This window comes from Natrix helvetica (assembly GCF_964273705.1).
Source record: "Natrix helvetica genome assembly, chromosome: 5".
Taxonomy (NCBI): Eukaryota; Metazoa; Chordata; class Lepidosauria; order Squamata; family Natricidae; genus Natrix; species Natrix helvetica.
Window position 1 is genome coordinate 3,593,057 of NC_138551.1, and position 13,148 is coordinate 3,606,204.

The 13,148-nt window shown below is 46.5% G+C and overlaps 1 protein-coding gene across 1 annotated transcript in view; it reads left to right on the forward strand.

Moving 5' to 3' along the window:
• PSMD1 (proteasome 26S subunit, non-ATPase 1) overlaps positions 1-13,148 on the forward strand; it is a 143,195-nt gene that overhangs the window by 2,873 nt on the left and 127,174 nt on the right. Inside the window, exons 2-8 of the mRNA XM_081956037.1 lie at positions 1,870-1,913; positions 2,890-2,963; positions 4,069-4,238; positions 5,712-5,917; positions 8,052-8,195; positions 10,987-11,213; positions 12,797-12,860. Of these exons, the coding sequence (XP_081812163.1) occupies positions 1,870-1,913; positions 2,890-2,963; positions 4,069-4,238; positions 5,712-5,917; positions 8,052-8,195; positions 10,987-11,213; positions 12,797-12,860 (929 nt within the window). The remainder of the gene's footprint in view (positions 1-1,869; positions 1,914-2,889; positions 2,964-4,068; positions 4,239-5,711; positions 5,918-8,051; positions 8,196-10,986; positions 11,214-12,796; positions 12,861-13,148) is intronic.

The following is a 13,148-nucleotide window of genomic DNA, read 5'->3' on the forward strand; positions in this document are numbered from 1 at the left end:
TTGTGGGAGTGTATTGTGAATTATCCTAAAAATACGGGATCCAGGTATTCCCTTGAGCAGTCCAAGCTGTGCACGGTAAGGGAGGAAGGAATAGGAGTTAAACCTCCATCGATTAATATGCCTGATGTAAAAACAACAAAGCTCCTTACAGGTGGGAGGTGGGTGGATGGTCCTATCATGCCTGCAATGGCCAAATGGACTAATAGTGTATAAAGGCAAATATCTCTTTAATGGTTTTTATACTCTTGACGATGTTAGCAGAGGCCTACAAAAGCTAAGTGAGCAATCTATTTTAAAGTTCCGGAGATACAATACAATACAATACAATACAATACAATACAATAGTAGAGTTGGAAGGGACCTTGGAGGCCTTCTAGTCCAACCCCCTGCCTAGGCAGGAAATATAGATAAATATAAAGGCTGGTCTATAAATATATAGATAAATATAGATAAAAATAAAGATAGCAATGTCTGTTTCTTTTATTTATATGTACGTATATAGTGGTTTTTTCTTCTTCTGTCAAAGCACCTGGTCTGCCCAAATACAATAATAATACAATACAATAGTAGAGTTGGAAGGGACCTTGGAGGTCTAGTCCAACCCCCTGCCTAGGCAGGAAACCCTATACCGTTTCAGACAAATAGCTATCCAACATCTTCTTAAAGACTTCCAGTGTTGGGGCATTCACAACTTCTGGAGGCAACTTCTGTTCCACTGATTCATTGTTCTCACTGTCAGAAAGTTTCTCCACAGTTCTAAGTTGCTTCTCTCCTTGATTAGTTTCCACCCATTGCTTCTTGTTCTACCCTCAGGTGCCTTGGAGAATAGTTTGACTCCCTCTTCTTTGTGGCAACCTCTGAGATATTGGAACAATGCTATCATGTCTCCCCTAGTACTTCTTTCTCTTAAGCTAAACATACCCAGTTCCTGCAACCGTTCTTCATATGTTTTAGTCTCCAGTCCCCTAATCATCTTTGTTATATAGGAGGGAGCATACTGCTACTGTCATATCAATATATTCACAAATCTGCCATATTTTCAAAGAAGCCCCAGAAATTGTTTTCCAGTCTAGTTTTTAGATCACTGCCATTAGAACTGCCAAGTGTGAAGTGTGTGGTTTTTGTTTTTGTTTTACAAACAGTGCTTTTTACTGCTGTGCTTCGTAGCATTACTTTCCACAAGGAGAAGCAACTTACACAACCCTTAGAAAGTGAAGTTCATCACAAATACTGGGCATGAAAACAGGGCACACAATGCATGGATCAGAATTAATAGAACTTGAAATTACTCTCTCTCTCCTGATATCATTTTCTGTTTTGGAGCCATTGATTTGAGGTGTTAGTTACCATCTTCAAAGCGCTCCATGGCATAGGGCCTAGTTACCTGCGGGATCGTGTCCTGCCCCATACATCCCTGCGACCCATTCGCTCACACAGAGAGGGTCTCCTCCGGGTGCCGTCCTCTAGAGATTGTCAGAGGGCGGTGCCCAGGAGTAGGTCCTTCTCTGTGGCGGGCCCTACCCTTTGGAACGACCTCCCCCCAGACATTAGAACAACAACCGATCTCCGCTCCTTCTGCAGTAAACTGAAGACCCACCTGTTTCGGCTAGCCGGCCTGGCATAATTCGACAACTTTTCCACCCCTAGGTCATTTTTAATTGTCAATTTTAGTTTTTAAACTATTAATGTTATTGGGGTTTTAACCTTTTTCAGTATTGTAATTATTTATTTATTTTTTACCTCCTCTGTATGACACTGTGCTGACTGTTGCTTGTGTACGTCGCCCCGAGTCCCTGTGGGGAGAGGGAGCGACTAATAAGTTTAAATAAATTAAATAAATAAATAAATAAATAACTTTTTTTTTTGCAGCTGGAATAATTTCCCTTCTGGATGAGGAAGAGCCAGAACTTAAGGTGGGCTTCGTAGTCTTTCTGTCTGACTTCAGAATGAAAGTACATCGGGATCTGAATGTTGACATACAATATTTTTAAAACTTAATATTTTGGGGTGTGTTATATTTTTACTCGCTCAAGAACTTGAAATTGCTGTCTTCCAGACTGTGCACAGGTAGTCCTCGACTTATGACTGCAACGGAGCCCAAAATTTTTGTTGCTAAGTGAGAAATTTGTGAAGGAATTTTTGCCCCATTTTACGACTTTTCTTCCCACAGTTGTTAAGTGAATTACAGCAGTTGTTAAACTAGTAACCCAGTCGCTAAGTAAATCTGGCTTCCCCGTTGATTTGGCTTGGTCAGAAGGTCCCAGAAGGGGATCACGCAACCCAGGGACACTGCAACCGTCATAAGCACGAGCCAGTTGCCAAGCGCCTGAATTTTGATCGCATGACCATGGGAATCCTGCAAGCGTGGGAAACGGTCATAAACCAATTTTTTCAATGCCATTGGCAACTTTGAACATTCACTAAGAGCGAACTGTTGTAAGTTAAGAATTACCTGTATTACTAAGAAATTTGATTATTTTGTTCCTCCTCTTTGGCAAGCACAAGGCTACCTGTAGTGAAATGCCAGAGTTTCACCTGTAGTGAAATGCCTGACGGGTTTTTAACTGGGTATTTTAATTATATTTAATTATCTAGGGGTTTTTAAATACTGTATTTTAATTGTTTTTATTTATCAGCCGACCTCCTCCTTGTGTGTGTCTCGGTATATGTCTCTGTTATATGTTTGTTTTGTCCACATATTTATTTCATATGTTTCATTGTACGCCGCCCCGAGTCCTTCGGGAGAGGGTGCGGCTAAGAAATAAATATATTATATTATTATTATTAGTTGGTCTTGTTCTTTTGTTCTTCCAGCTACTTGCTAGACATCTGTGTTGGTTAAAGTCTAAATTAAATGTCTAAATGCAGTGGTTTTCGTTCTTTTCACAGGAATTTGCTCTCCACAAACTCAACGCAGTTGTCAATGACTTCTGGGCTGAAATCTCTGAATCGGTGGATAAAATGTAAGAGGAAAGACCTCAAATTCACTTAAAAGCATGTGCTAAAATATATCTTGTCACTTTTCTGAGCTTGTTGATTTCAATGCTAAAGGAAATGTGTAATGATGATTTAAAGCTGACCAGCCAATGTAAGGCTGCAAATTAAGAGGATGAAATGAGGATGAGTCAGCAAAGTATTGCTGCTTTAAGAAGCTGGGATATTGCCACTTTAAGAAGCTGTCTATATAAAGGAGGCCATGAGAGGGCGTATCTCTCCTTGTGTTCGGTATCCATTGCTGAGTGTAGAATTAAGAAGAAGATTGATTACTTGTCAGGTATTTGCTACCACGTATATTTCTGTATACGTTGTATATAAACCAGTGTTAAATGTCTTAAGTCTCTGTGCGCTGTGTTTTGTTCCTGGGTTGTTTCCTAATAGTAGTTGGAAGAAACGTCCTCCTGGGTTCAGCTTCAAGTGGGGAAAAAGACCCTGGAAACACAGAGGCTGCTTGGAAAGAAGGTTTAATGGTGGACAGGACCACATGGCTTGAAGTCCTGAGCAGAAAAGGGGGATCACATCCTTCCAGTTGTTGGGTGAAGAGGAAAAAGAGACCGAGATGCTGAAAGTCCCTGGTTTTATGCCCTCTCTGGCTTTTCATCTTGATCTTGCATTCTGATTGGTTGTCAGACTCCCATGGGGCCATGCAGGGGCAACTCTCTAGGCTGTGCTTTGAGTCCAAGTTTGGTTGAGCATTGCTTCTTCCCAGGTGCCCTGTGGTGAGATGGGTAAAGGGCTAATACTATCATGCCTTAATCCCATCACCCTGGAGCTGAAGGGGAGGGATATAGTTGTTATGTAGAATAGACTGCTCATTTTAATGGCTCATTGACAAAGGTGGGGGCTATTAAGAGTGAGTCTGCTTACTACCTAAAGAAACGTTTCTCCATTTCTGATCCAGGGAAATATAATATTCTGTCTTTTTCAATATTTCCCAGGATACTTCATTTTTTGGGGGGTGGATGCTAACTTCCTACATAGTCACGTTGCAAACGCTCTGACAAAATGCTTACGTTCACCATAGGGCTGTAGTAAACCAACCTTTTCTTCCTTCCTTTTTCCCCCCCGCAGTGAAATTCTGTATGAAGATGTTGGGTTTCGTAGTCGGGAATTTGCTGCCTTGGTGGCTTCCAAAGTCTTCTATCACTTGGGTGCTTTCGAGGAATCCCTCAATTATGCCCTGGGAGCTGGCAATCTTTTCAACGTCAATGACAATTCCGAATATGTCGAAACCATTATCGGTAAGTTTTGCGCACTGGGAAACTGGGAAACGCTTTGCCCGGCTATCCAAATTCAACAGTCTTTGCAAAAATTTCACAACTTAAGAGAGAGAGAGAGACCAGATCAAGAAACGGACTCCATAGGAAGACTAGAATTATAAATGATTGACATAGGCCAGTGATGGCTAAACTTTTTGCCATCGCATGGCACCCCCCCCCCCCCGCTTTTGGCGCATGATGGAACAGTAGACCTGTTTTTCACCCTCCCCAGGCTCCAGAAGCTTTCTAGGAGCCTGTGGAGGGCGAAAACGGTCTTCCCCACCCCACCACGGGCCTTCTGGAGGCTGGAAATGGCCTGTTTTCTGACTTCCAGTTTGCGTGTTGGTCCGTATTTTGCCCTCCGGAGGGAGAAAAATGGCCCTACGTGCAAACTGGAAGTTCGGAAACAAACTTCCAGGTTGCCCATAGGGCCATTTTTCTTCCTCCGGAGGCTTCAAGGAAGCCTCCTGAAGCCTCCGGAGGGAGATAAACAGCCAAATGTGCAAACAGGAAGTCTGTTCCCGAACTTCCGGTTGGTGCGTTGGGTTGTTTTTCACTCTCCTGGAGGCTTTAGGGAAGGGCAAAAAATGGCCAAATCAGCTGGCAGTGCGCGTATGCTCACTGGAGCTGATAGGGAAATGCCTTGCATGCCCTAAGAAATGGTTCCGCCTGCCATCTGTGGCATGCGTGCCATAGGTTCACCATCACGGACATAGGCAGACTCCTGCAAGCCTGAAAGCTAGAATATTTTACCTTTCCTCCTTTTCCAACCTTCTGAATCAAGAATGGCCTCCTGCAGCACTCTTAGCAGCCAAAATGGGCCCAGAACGAGGCATGGGGGACCCTTTTGCAGCCCCGCACCCCATTTTTGGTAGAGGCACTCCAGGACACTCCTTTCCTATTTCCAAGCCAGCCCCACCGGCCAAATCCGGTTCACATTCCTTGAGTTTGACACCCTTGCTCTAGATTAACAGGAGTGTTTGTAATTTATAATGGGGGGGTCTTTCAATAATTACCGTATTTTTCAGAGTATAAGAGGCATCTTTTTCCCTCAAAAAAGAGGATGGAAATCTGGGTGCGTCTTATACACTGAATACAGCATTTTTGGCCTACCGAAACTCTGCCCCCTTTGCAAAAATAGATGTGCAGAGTGTTTGGGAGACTTGTATAATGCTCCCGGGGGCTGGGGAAGGCACAAACGAGCAAGAAATAGGCCGGTTTTGCTCATTTCTGCTTCTTCCCCAGCCCCCAGGAGCACTCTACAAGTCTCCCCAAAACTCTGCATGTCCCCCCTTTTTTTGTGCAAAAAACGAGGCGCGCAGAAGGTTTGTGCGGCCTGCAGAGTGCGAAAACTTCTTTTAAAAAAATTAGCTCTTCAAAATCATGGTGCGTTTTATACTCTTACAGTCTGAAAAATACGCTAGAAAATCTCACAGGATCTGTTGCTTTCCTCAGCGAAATGCATTGACCACTACACCAAGCAGTGTGTGGAAAATGCGGACTTGGCGGAAGGGGCCCAGAAGGCCGTGGACCCCCGCTTGGAAGGGATTGTGAACAAGATGTTTCAGCGCTGCTTAGACGATCACAAGTACAAGCAGGCTATCGGCATCGCCTTGGAGACCCGCAGGCTGGACATCTTTGAGAAAACCATTTTGGAATCGGTAGGTGAAGGCGGGATGTTGGGAAGAGGTGCTGGGTAGGAGCATGTGTCTCACTCAGAGCGCATTGCACGCTTTGTTTACGCAAATGATATGGCCGTCCGTCGTCACAGCAGGCAGAAGAAAAAATAAACCACATTATAAATATTCCAAATTAGTCTATAGCAGGGGTGTCCAAACTTGGGAACTTTAAGACTTACAATACAATAGTAGAGTTGGAAGGGACCTTGGAGGTCTTCTAGTCCAACCCCCTGTCTAGGCAGGAAACCCTATACCGTTCCAGACAAATGGCTATCCAACATCTTCTTAAAGACTTCCAGTGTTGGGGCATTCACAACTTCTGGAGGCAAGCTGTTCCACTGATTAATTGTTCTAACTGTCAGGAAGTTTCTCCTCAGTTCTAAGTTGCTTCTCTCCTTGATTAGTTTCCACCCATTGCTTCTTCTTCTATCCTCAGGTGCCTTGGAGAATAGCTTGACTCCCTCTTCTTTGTGGCAACCCCTGAGATATTGGAACACTGCTATCATGTCTCCCCTAGTCCTTCTTTCTCTTAAGCTAAACATACCCAGTTCCTGCAACCGTTCTTCATATGTTTTAGTCTCCAGTCCCCTAATCCTCTTTGTTGCTCTTCTCTGCACTCTTTCTAGAGTCTCCACATCTTTTTTACATCGTGGCGACCAGAATTGAATGCCGTATTCCAAGTGTGGCCTTACCAAGGCATTATAAAGTGGTATTAACACTTCACTTGATCTTGATTCTATCCCTCTGTTGATGCAGCCTAGAACTGTGTTGGCTTTTTTGGCAGCTGCTGCACACTGCTGGCTCATATTTAAATGGTTGTCCACTAGGACTCCAAGATCCCTTTCACAGTTACTACTACTGAGCAAGGTACCACCTATACTGTACCTGTGCATTCCGTTTTTGTTGCCTAAATGTAGAACCTTACTGGCTGGCTGGGGAATTCTGGGAGTTGAAGTCCACAAGTCTTAAAGTTCTCAAGTTTGGACACCCCTGGTCTATAGAGAGTCTCCATCATCCAGGACATGGTTGTCCCAAAGGTGCTTTTTTTTTTTTTTTACAAGAGGCAACTGGACTTTCTCTTTTATTTTTTGAAGATGATTCGCTTCTCATCCAAGAAGCTTCTTCAGCTCTGACTGGATAGTGGGGAATGGAAGGATTTATATTCCTTGCAGACAGCTGATCATTTGCATCCTTTTTAGAGGGTCATTGAGGCCACTTGGAGGCTTGTCTGTGTCCTCAGGGTCACCTGAGTGGTGCAAATAGATATGGAGCCTTCTGGGAGCTGCTGAAAGGACCATGTTGTAGACTGGAGATAGATGATGCCATATCTGTCACCCTCTATCGAGAGAGAGCTGTTCAATTTGGACATCGATGCCCTCTTTGATCCCTCTTTCAAACCTCCAAGTGGCCTCAATGACATTCTAAAAGGATGCAAATGACCAGCTGTCTGCAAGGAGTATCAACCCTTCCATTCCCCACCATCCGGTCAGAGCCCGAGAAGCTTCCTGGGTGAGAAGTGAAACGTCTTCAAAGAAATAACAAGGAAGTCCAGGTGCCTCTTGAAAAAGCACCTTTGGACAGTGTTTTTCAACCTTAAAGACAAATGGATTTCAGAAATTCACTTTCGGTAAGTTTCATTTCTCCATACCTCAAAATATTCTCCATCTTCCATGTAGACTGTTAAGTCGGGGGTATCCAACTGTGGCAACTTTAAGACTTGTGGACTTCAACTCCCAGAATTCTGTGTGGGGAATCCTAGGAGTTGAAATTCATAGGTCTTAAAAGTTGCCAGCATTGATCTGGTTGCTCCATTGGTAATTTTGCTACAGGACTTATTACTTGAAGCCAGTGACTTTCTTGACTGGCCTTGACCAGGGGTCCCCCAAACTTGACAACTTTAAGAATTGTGGACTTCAACTCCCAGAATCCCTGGAGTTGAAATCCACAAGTCTTAAAAGTTGCCAAGTTTGAAGACCTTCGGTCTTGACTCACTTCACCTTTCCCCACGTTTCTCCAGGATGAAATTTCTAAGGAAAGGGAGTGGCAGAGCGTTGCTTTAAACCCATTAATCACTGGAGAAAAATAATGTGACTTTTGTGTTGTTTTGTTTTGGCAGAACGATGTTCCAGGAATGCTGGCCTACAGCTTAAAACTTTGCATGTCTCTGATGCAAAACAAACAGTTCCGCAATCAAGTTTTGAGAGTTTTGGTGAAAATCTACATGAACCTGGAGAAGCCCGATTTCATCAACGTGTGCCAGGTGCGTTTCGTAGATGCTTGTGCCAAGGTGGAGAGAGGTGGGTGAGCTAGAGAATACTCAGATGATGTCATTGGGTGTACAGGTAGGGCTCAAACTATGACCGACACTGAGCCCAAAATTTCTGTTGCTAAGCAAAACAGTTGTTCACTGAGCTTTGCCCCATTTTACGACCTAGCTTGCCACATTTCTTAAGTGAATCACTGCAGGCATTAAGTTAGTCTCCTGGTGGTTAGGGGACTCAGGCTTCCCCATTGACTTTGCTTGTCGCAAAAGGGGGTCACAAAGGATGGATTGTCGGTAGAGGTTGGCGAACCCCAAGAAGCTCTGCAGCTGTTTACCAGTGCATGGGGGTTACTAATCCAGGACCACTTCAACTTCAGCTGGGTCCATCTCAACTCTCTCGTTCGACTAGGCCACGTAGTCCCGAGGCGACTTGTGGAATTCACATTTTGACAGCTTAGCGTATAGCGTACTTTTTGGAGTATAAGACGCACCAAGATTTTGAAGAGGCAAATTAAAAAAAAAAAGTTTTTGCACTCTGCGGGCCTCCCAAAAACGGCCTGTTTTTTGCAAAAATGGGCTGGATTTGTCAAAAAAAAGGGGTGTGTGCATGCATAGCCTTTAGGAGGCTTGTAGAGTGCTCCTGGGGGCTGGGGGGGGGCAAAAACCAGCCTTTTCTTTGCTCATTTTTGCCCTCCCCAGCCCCCAGAAGCACTTTATAAGCCTCCTAAAGGCTATGCATGGCCATTTTGGTGAAGGGGGCGGGGTTTCGAGAGGCCAAAACAAGAAATATATCATTTTTAGCCTCCACGCATCGTGTTTTTGCCCTTCCCGGCCCCCAGAAGCACTCGGCAGTGATCGACACCACTGGAGGTTCCTACAGGTTCGGATCGATTTGGCTGAACCGGTGGTGGTTTGGCAGCCTCAGTCGCTGGAACCAGCAGCGACCCAGGCTTGCCATGCCCACGAACTAGTTCTCCAGGGACCACCATAGGTGCTGCAATCTTGTTTGTCGCTTCTGCGCATGTGCGGAATCATTTTTATTGCACTACGTAAGCACGCACATGAGTGAACCGGCAGTACTGCCTGCCAGAACCCAGCCCTGATCCACACAGCCCGTTTTTGCCAAAGCCACTCTGCTTTTTGGCCTGCCGAGTGCTTCTGGGGCCCTGGGAGGGCAAAAACACAACGCACGGAGGGCTTGGGAGCCCCAAAATAGGCCTGTTTGTTGGCTAAAATGGGCTGTGCGGAGCACTGCAGAGTTCTTCTGGGGGCCGGGGGAGGGCGAAAATGCAATGCACGGAGGTTGGGGAGGCCAAAAACGCCCGTATTCAGTCTATAACATGGACGGCTAACCTTTTTTTTGTTAAGTGCCAAAAATGCGATGCAAAGCGCCGCCCCCACTTGCTCACACATCTGGAAACAAACTTCCGGTAAGCCCTTTGGGAGGCTTTCCTAAAGCCTGGGGAGGGCGAAAACGGCCTCCCCCGGCCCCCCAGAGGCCCTCCGGTTGGCCCATTGGACCCTTTTTTCACCCTCCCTAGGCTCCGGAGGCTTAACTGAAGCCTGGGGAGGGCGAAAACGGGCTCCCCTAGCCCTCCGGAAGCCGAAAATTAGCTGGCCGGCACGCCCAAGTGTGCCGGAGCTGACAGCTTGTGTGCCGGCAGATATGGCTCTGCATGCCACCTGGGGCACGCATGCCATAGGTTCACCATCATGGGTCTATGAGATGCACCTAGATTTTCACCTACTTTTAGGGGAGGGGGAAAGGTGCGCTTTATACTCCGAAAAATACGGTATTTTTATTGCAAATATCATAATGGCACATATATGGTGAAAACCGACCCTGAAACTCCCGTGGTTTTCACCTCATTAAAAGAAGTTTTCCTACTTTCTCAAAACAAATCAGTCACACGGTCCAATCATCGTGTATTGCGACAACCGGGTGGCATCACTCTGCATTCTTCCCACCAGGTGTGAGAATGTCCTTGGTTCCCAGGAGAAAGTATTTTGTTTTGGCTACGAAAATCCCTCTACCTCAAATCCCCCCCCCCCTCCGACCCTCCGCTCCAGTGTGGCAACACTGAAGCGGCCAAAAATGGCTGTCAGGCCTGGAAGTTACCTTTTTTGCTTTTTTGATTCAGGCCTGCCACCCTTTCTACTGTGGGAAAATGGGAGGGGGGGTTATACTGAGTTGGGTGAGGTGTAGCCATAATAACATTCCTCTTAGAAAGTCAAGGTCACTTTTGTCTCGGCACCTGGCCGGATGGGAATGGGAGGAATCTGTCTTCATGGCAGTGGAAGATTGGACTATGGCAGGGGTGTCCAAACTTGGGAACTTTAAGACTTGTGGACTTCAACTCCCAGAATTCCCCAGCCAGCAATGCATGGCTGGCTGGGGAATTCTGGGAGTTGAAGTCCACAAGTCTTAAAAGTTCCCAAGTTTGGACACCCCTGGACTATGGACTTGTGGGTGTTGGGGCAAGATCTTGAGTTTTCAACTGGGTGGGGAAAACTGGGAAGCTTTCAGACTCGGGTTTTCCCAGATGTGCCAACATGGCTCTCTTCATCAATTGGAACTTTGAGGAACTTCTAGCCTTGGAGTGTTATTGGTTTGAGGATGCCATTTGGAACCCTGACATTAACCCGAATCTGACAATGGCTTCGGTCAAGACAGCTTCAGGGTTGACGGTCACTAAATGAATAGTTGTAATTCGAAGACTATCTCTGAGGGGGAAGACATCACCGCTGCCGTCTTCTGAAACTTGGTCTTTGACCCTCCCTCCTGCAGTGTCTCATTTTCTTGGATGACCCACAAGCCGTGAGCGACATCCTAGAGAAGCTAGTAAAGGATGACAACCTCCTCATGGCCTACCAGATCTGCTTCGACTTGTACGAGAGCGCCAGCCAGCAGTTCCTCTCCTCGGTGATCCAGAACCTCCGCAGCGTTGGCACCCCAATTCCTTCCGTGCCCGGATCTACCAACACGGGGACGGTGCCCGTGCCCGAAAAAGAAGGGTGAGACGTATATCCTTACATAGCTGTTGTGCCATTCCCCTTTGTTCTGACTGAGGCCTCCCAAGATCACGAAGCCGACTCCTTGTCCCGATAAAACCCCTTTTATTTAGTTTTAAAGGGAATTCTTCTCCAGCAAAGTCCCGGCCGACCGTCTTTCATGAGATTTCACAACTACAGACCTTATCAGGCTTGGAGAGCTGCCAGGCCAATATCTTCCAAACTCCATGCTGTAGCAGCAATTCCTTGGCCAGAAGTCAGGAGCAGATCTTCACCCTCATGAAGATCTCCTGCAAACTCCACTCCCCTTTCGCTCCTCTTTTATTTCCTCTGGGAGGGGCCATTCACTGTCCACCTGTGGCCTTACTCCTTAGCTGTTCCTTTCTCCTGGCAACTCTGCCAATGCACACACTGGGAACAGGCTCCAGCTGTTCTTCTGCCCCACTGATCTCCGACTCCGAAGGCATCTGTCAGACAGCCCTGGCCCCCTCTCTGCCTCCGACACAGAGGCCTCACCAGAGCCTCCCCCAGACTCCAGGACTGGCCCATCTTCCTCCCCAACCTCCTCACTGTCCGAATCTGCTGCCAGCTCCTCTGACCACTGGTGGGCCATAACACCTTTCATTGTTCAAAGGACAGAAAAAAGGGGTACAGAGTCACCGATGTAATTGCAGCTGTGGAAGATGCCAATTGGCTCGTTAAGGGGTAGTTCAAAATCGATGTCGCTAAGTGAGACATTTGTTAAAGGAGCTCTGCCCCATTTTACGACCTGTCTTGTTAAGTGGATCGTTGCAGTTGTCAAGTTAGTAACAAGGGCCGTTAATTGAATCTGGCTTATTGATTTGGCTTGTCAGGAGGTCGCAAAAGGGGGATCAGATGACAGACACCCCCCCCCCCCCCCCGGGACCATCGTGAATGTGAATCAGTTGCCAAGCATCTGAATTTTGATCACGTGACCATGGGGATGCTGCGATGGTCATAAGTCTGAAACATTGTCATCAGTCACTTTTTTGGTGCCGTTGTAAGTTTGAACGGTCACTAAGTGAACTGTTGTAAGCCGAGGACTACTTGCATTGTCTCTAAATCCATTTATTGGTCTTGTTTCCAGGCCTTTTTTTCCCCACATGCTACTTTGCTGACCGAGGTAATTATAATCAGCAAAGTCTCTTGGTTTAATATTTCGAAATGCCATTGGGAAGCACATGGGAGTGGGGGACATCCTCAACGGTGTAGATATAAATTGCCTGAAGCAACAGAATAACGTAGTTGGAAGGGACCTGGGAGGTCTTCTAGTCCAACCCCCTGCTCAAGCCGAGAAGGTAGGAAAGCAGGATGGCTTGTTCCTTCAAGGGGGGGGGGGGGGGGCTCATAAAAGGTTTAGACCAGGGGTGTCCAAACTTGGGAACTTTAAGACTTGTGGACTTCAACTCCCAGAATTCTGGGAATTGAAGTCCACAAGTCTTAAAGTTCCCAAGTTTGGACACCCCTGGTTTAGACCTCTCTTATTATTATTATTTTTATCTCTCTAGGACATTTTGGACAACAGCCACAGTGCAAACGAGAATATTTTTTGTTTTGTTTTTCAGAGAGTTGATGGAGACCGAAGAGAAGAAAGGCAGCCCGGTTGCTTCTGCGAAGTCAGCTCAGGCGGTAAGTGTCACTAGCCAAAATCTACTCCCTGCCTTGGTGGATACCTCTTTCTGATGCCACACAGCTGCTGTGGCCTGCCAGTGGCCAGTGGAGTTGGCAGCAGATTCAGACAGTGAGGAATTTGGGGAGGAACCTGGGCCAGTCCTGGAGTCGGGGGAGGGCTCTGTGTCGGAGGCAGAGTGGGGGCCAGGACCGTCCGACAGTTATCAGCTGCCTTCGGAGTCTGACATCAGTGAGGCAGAAGAACAGCTGGAGCCTGTCCCCAGTGTGCGCATGCGCAGAGTGGCC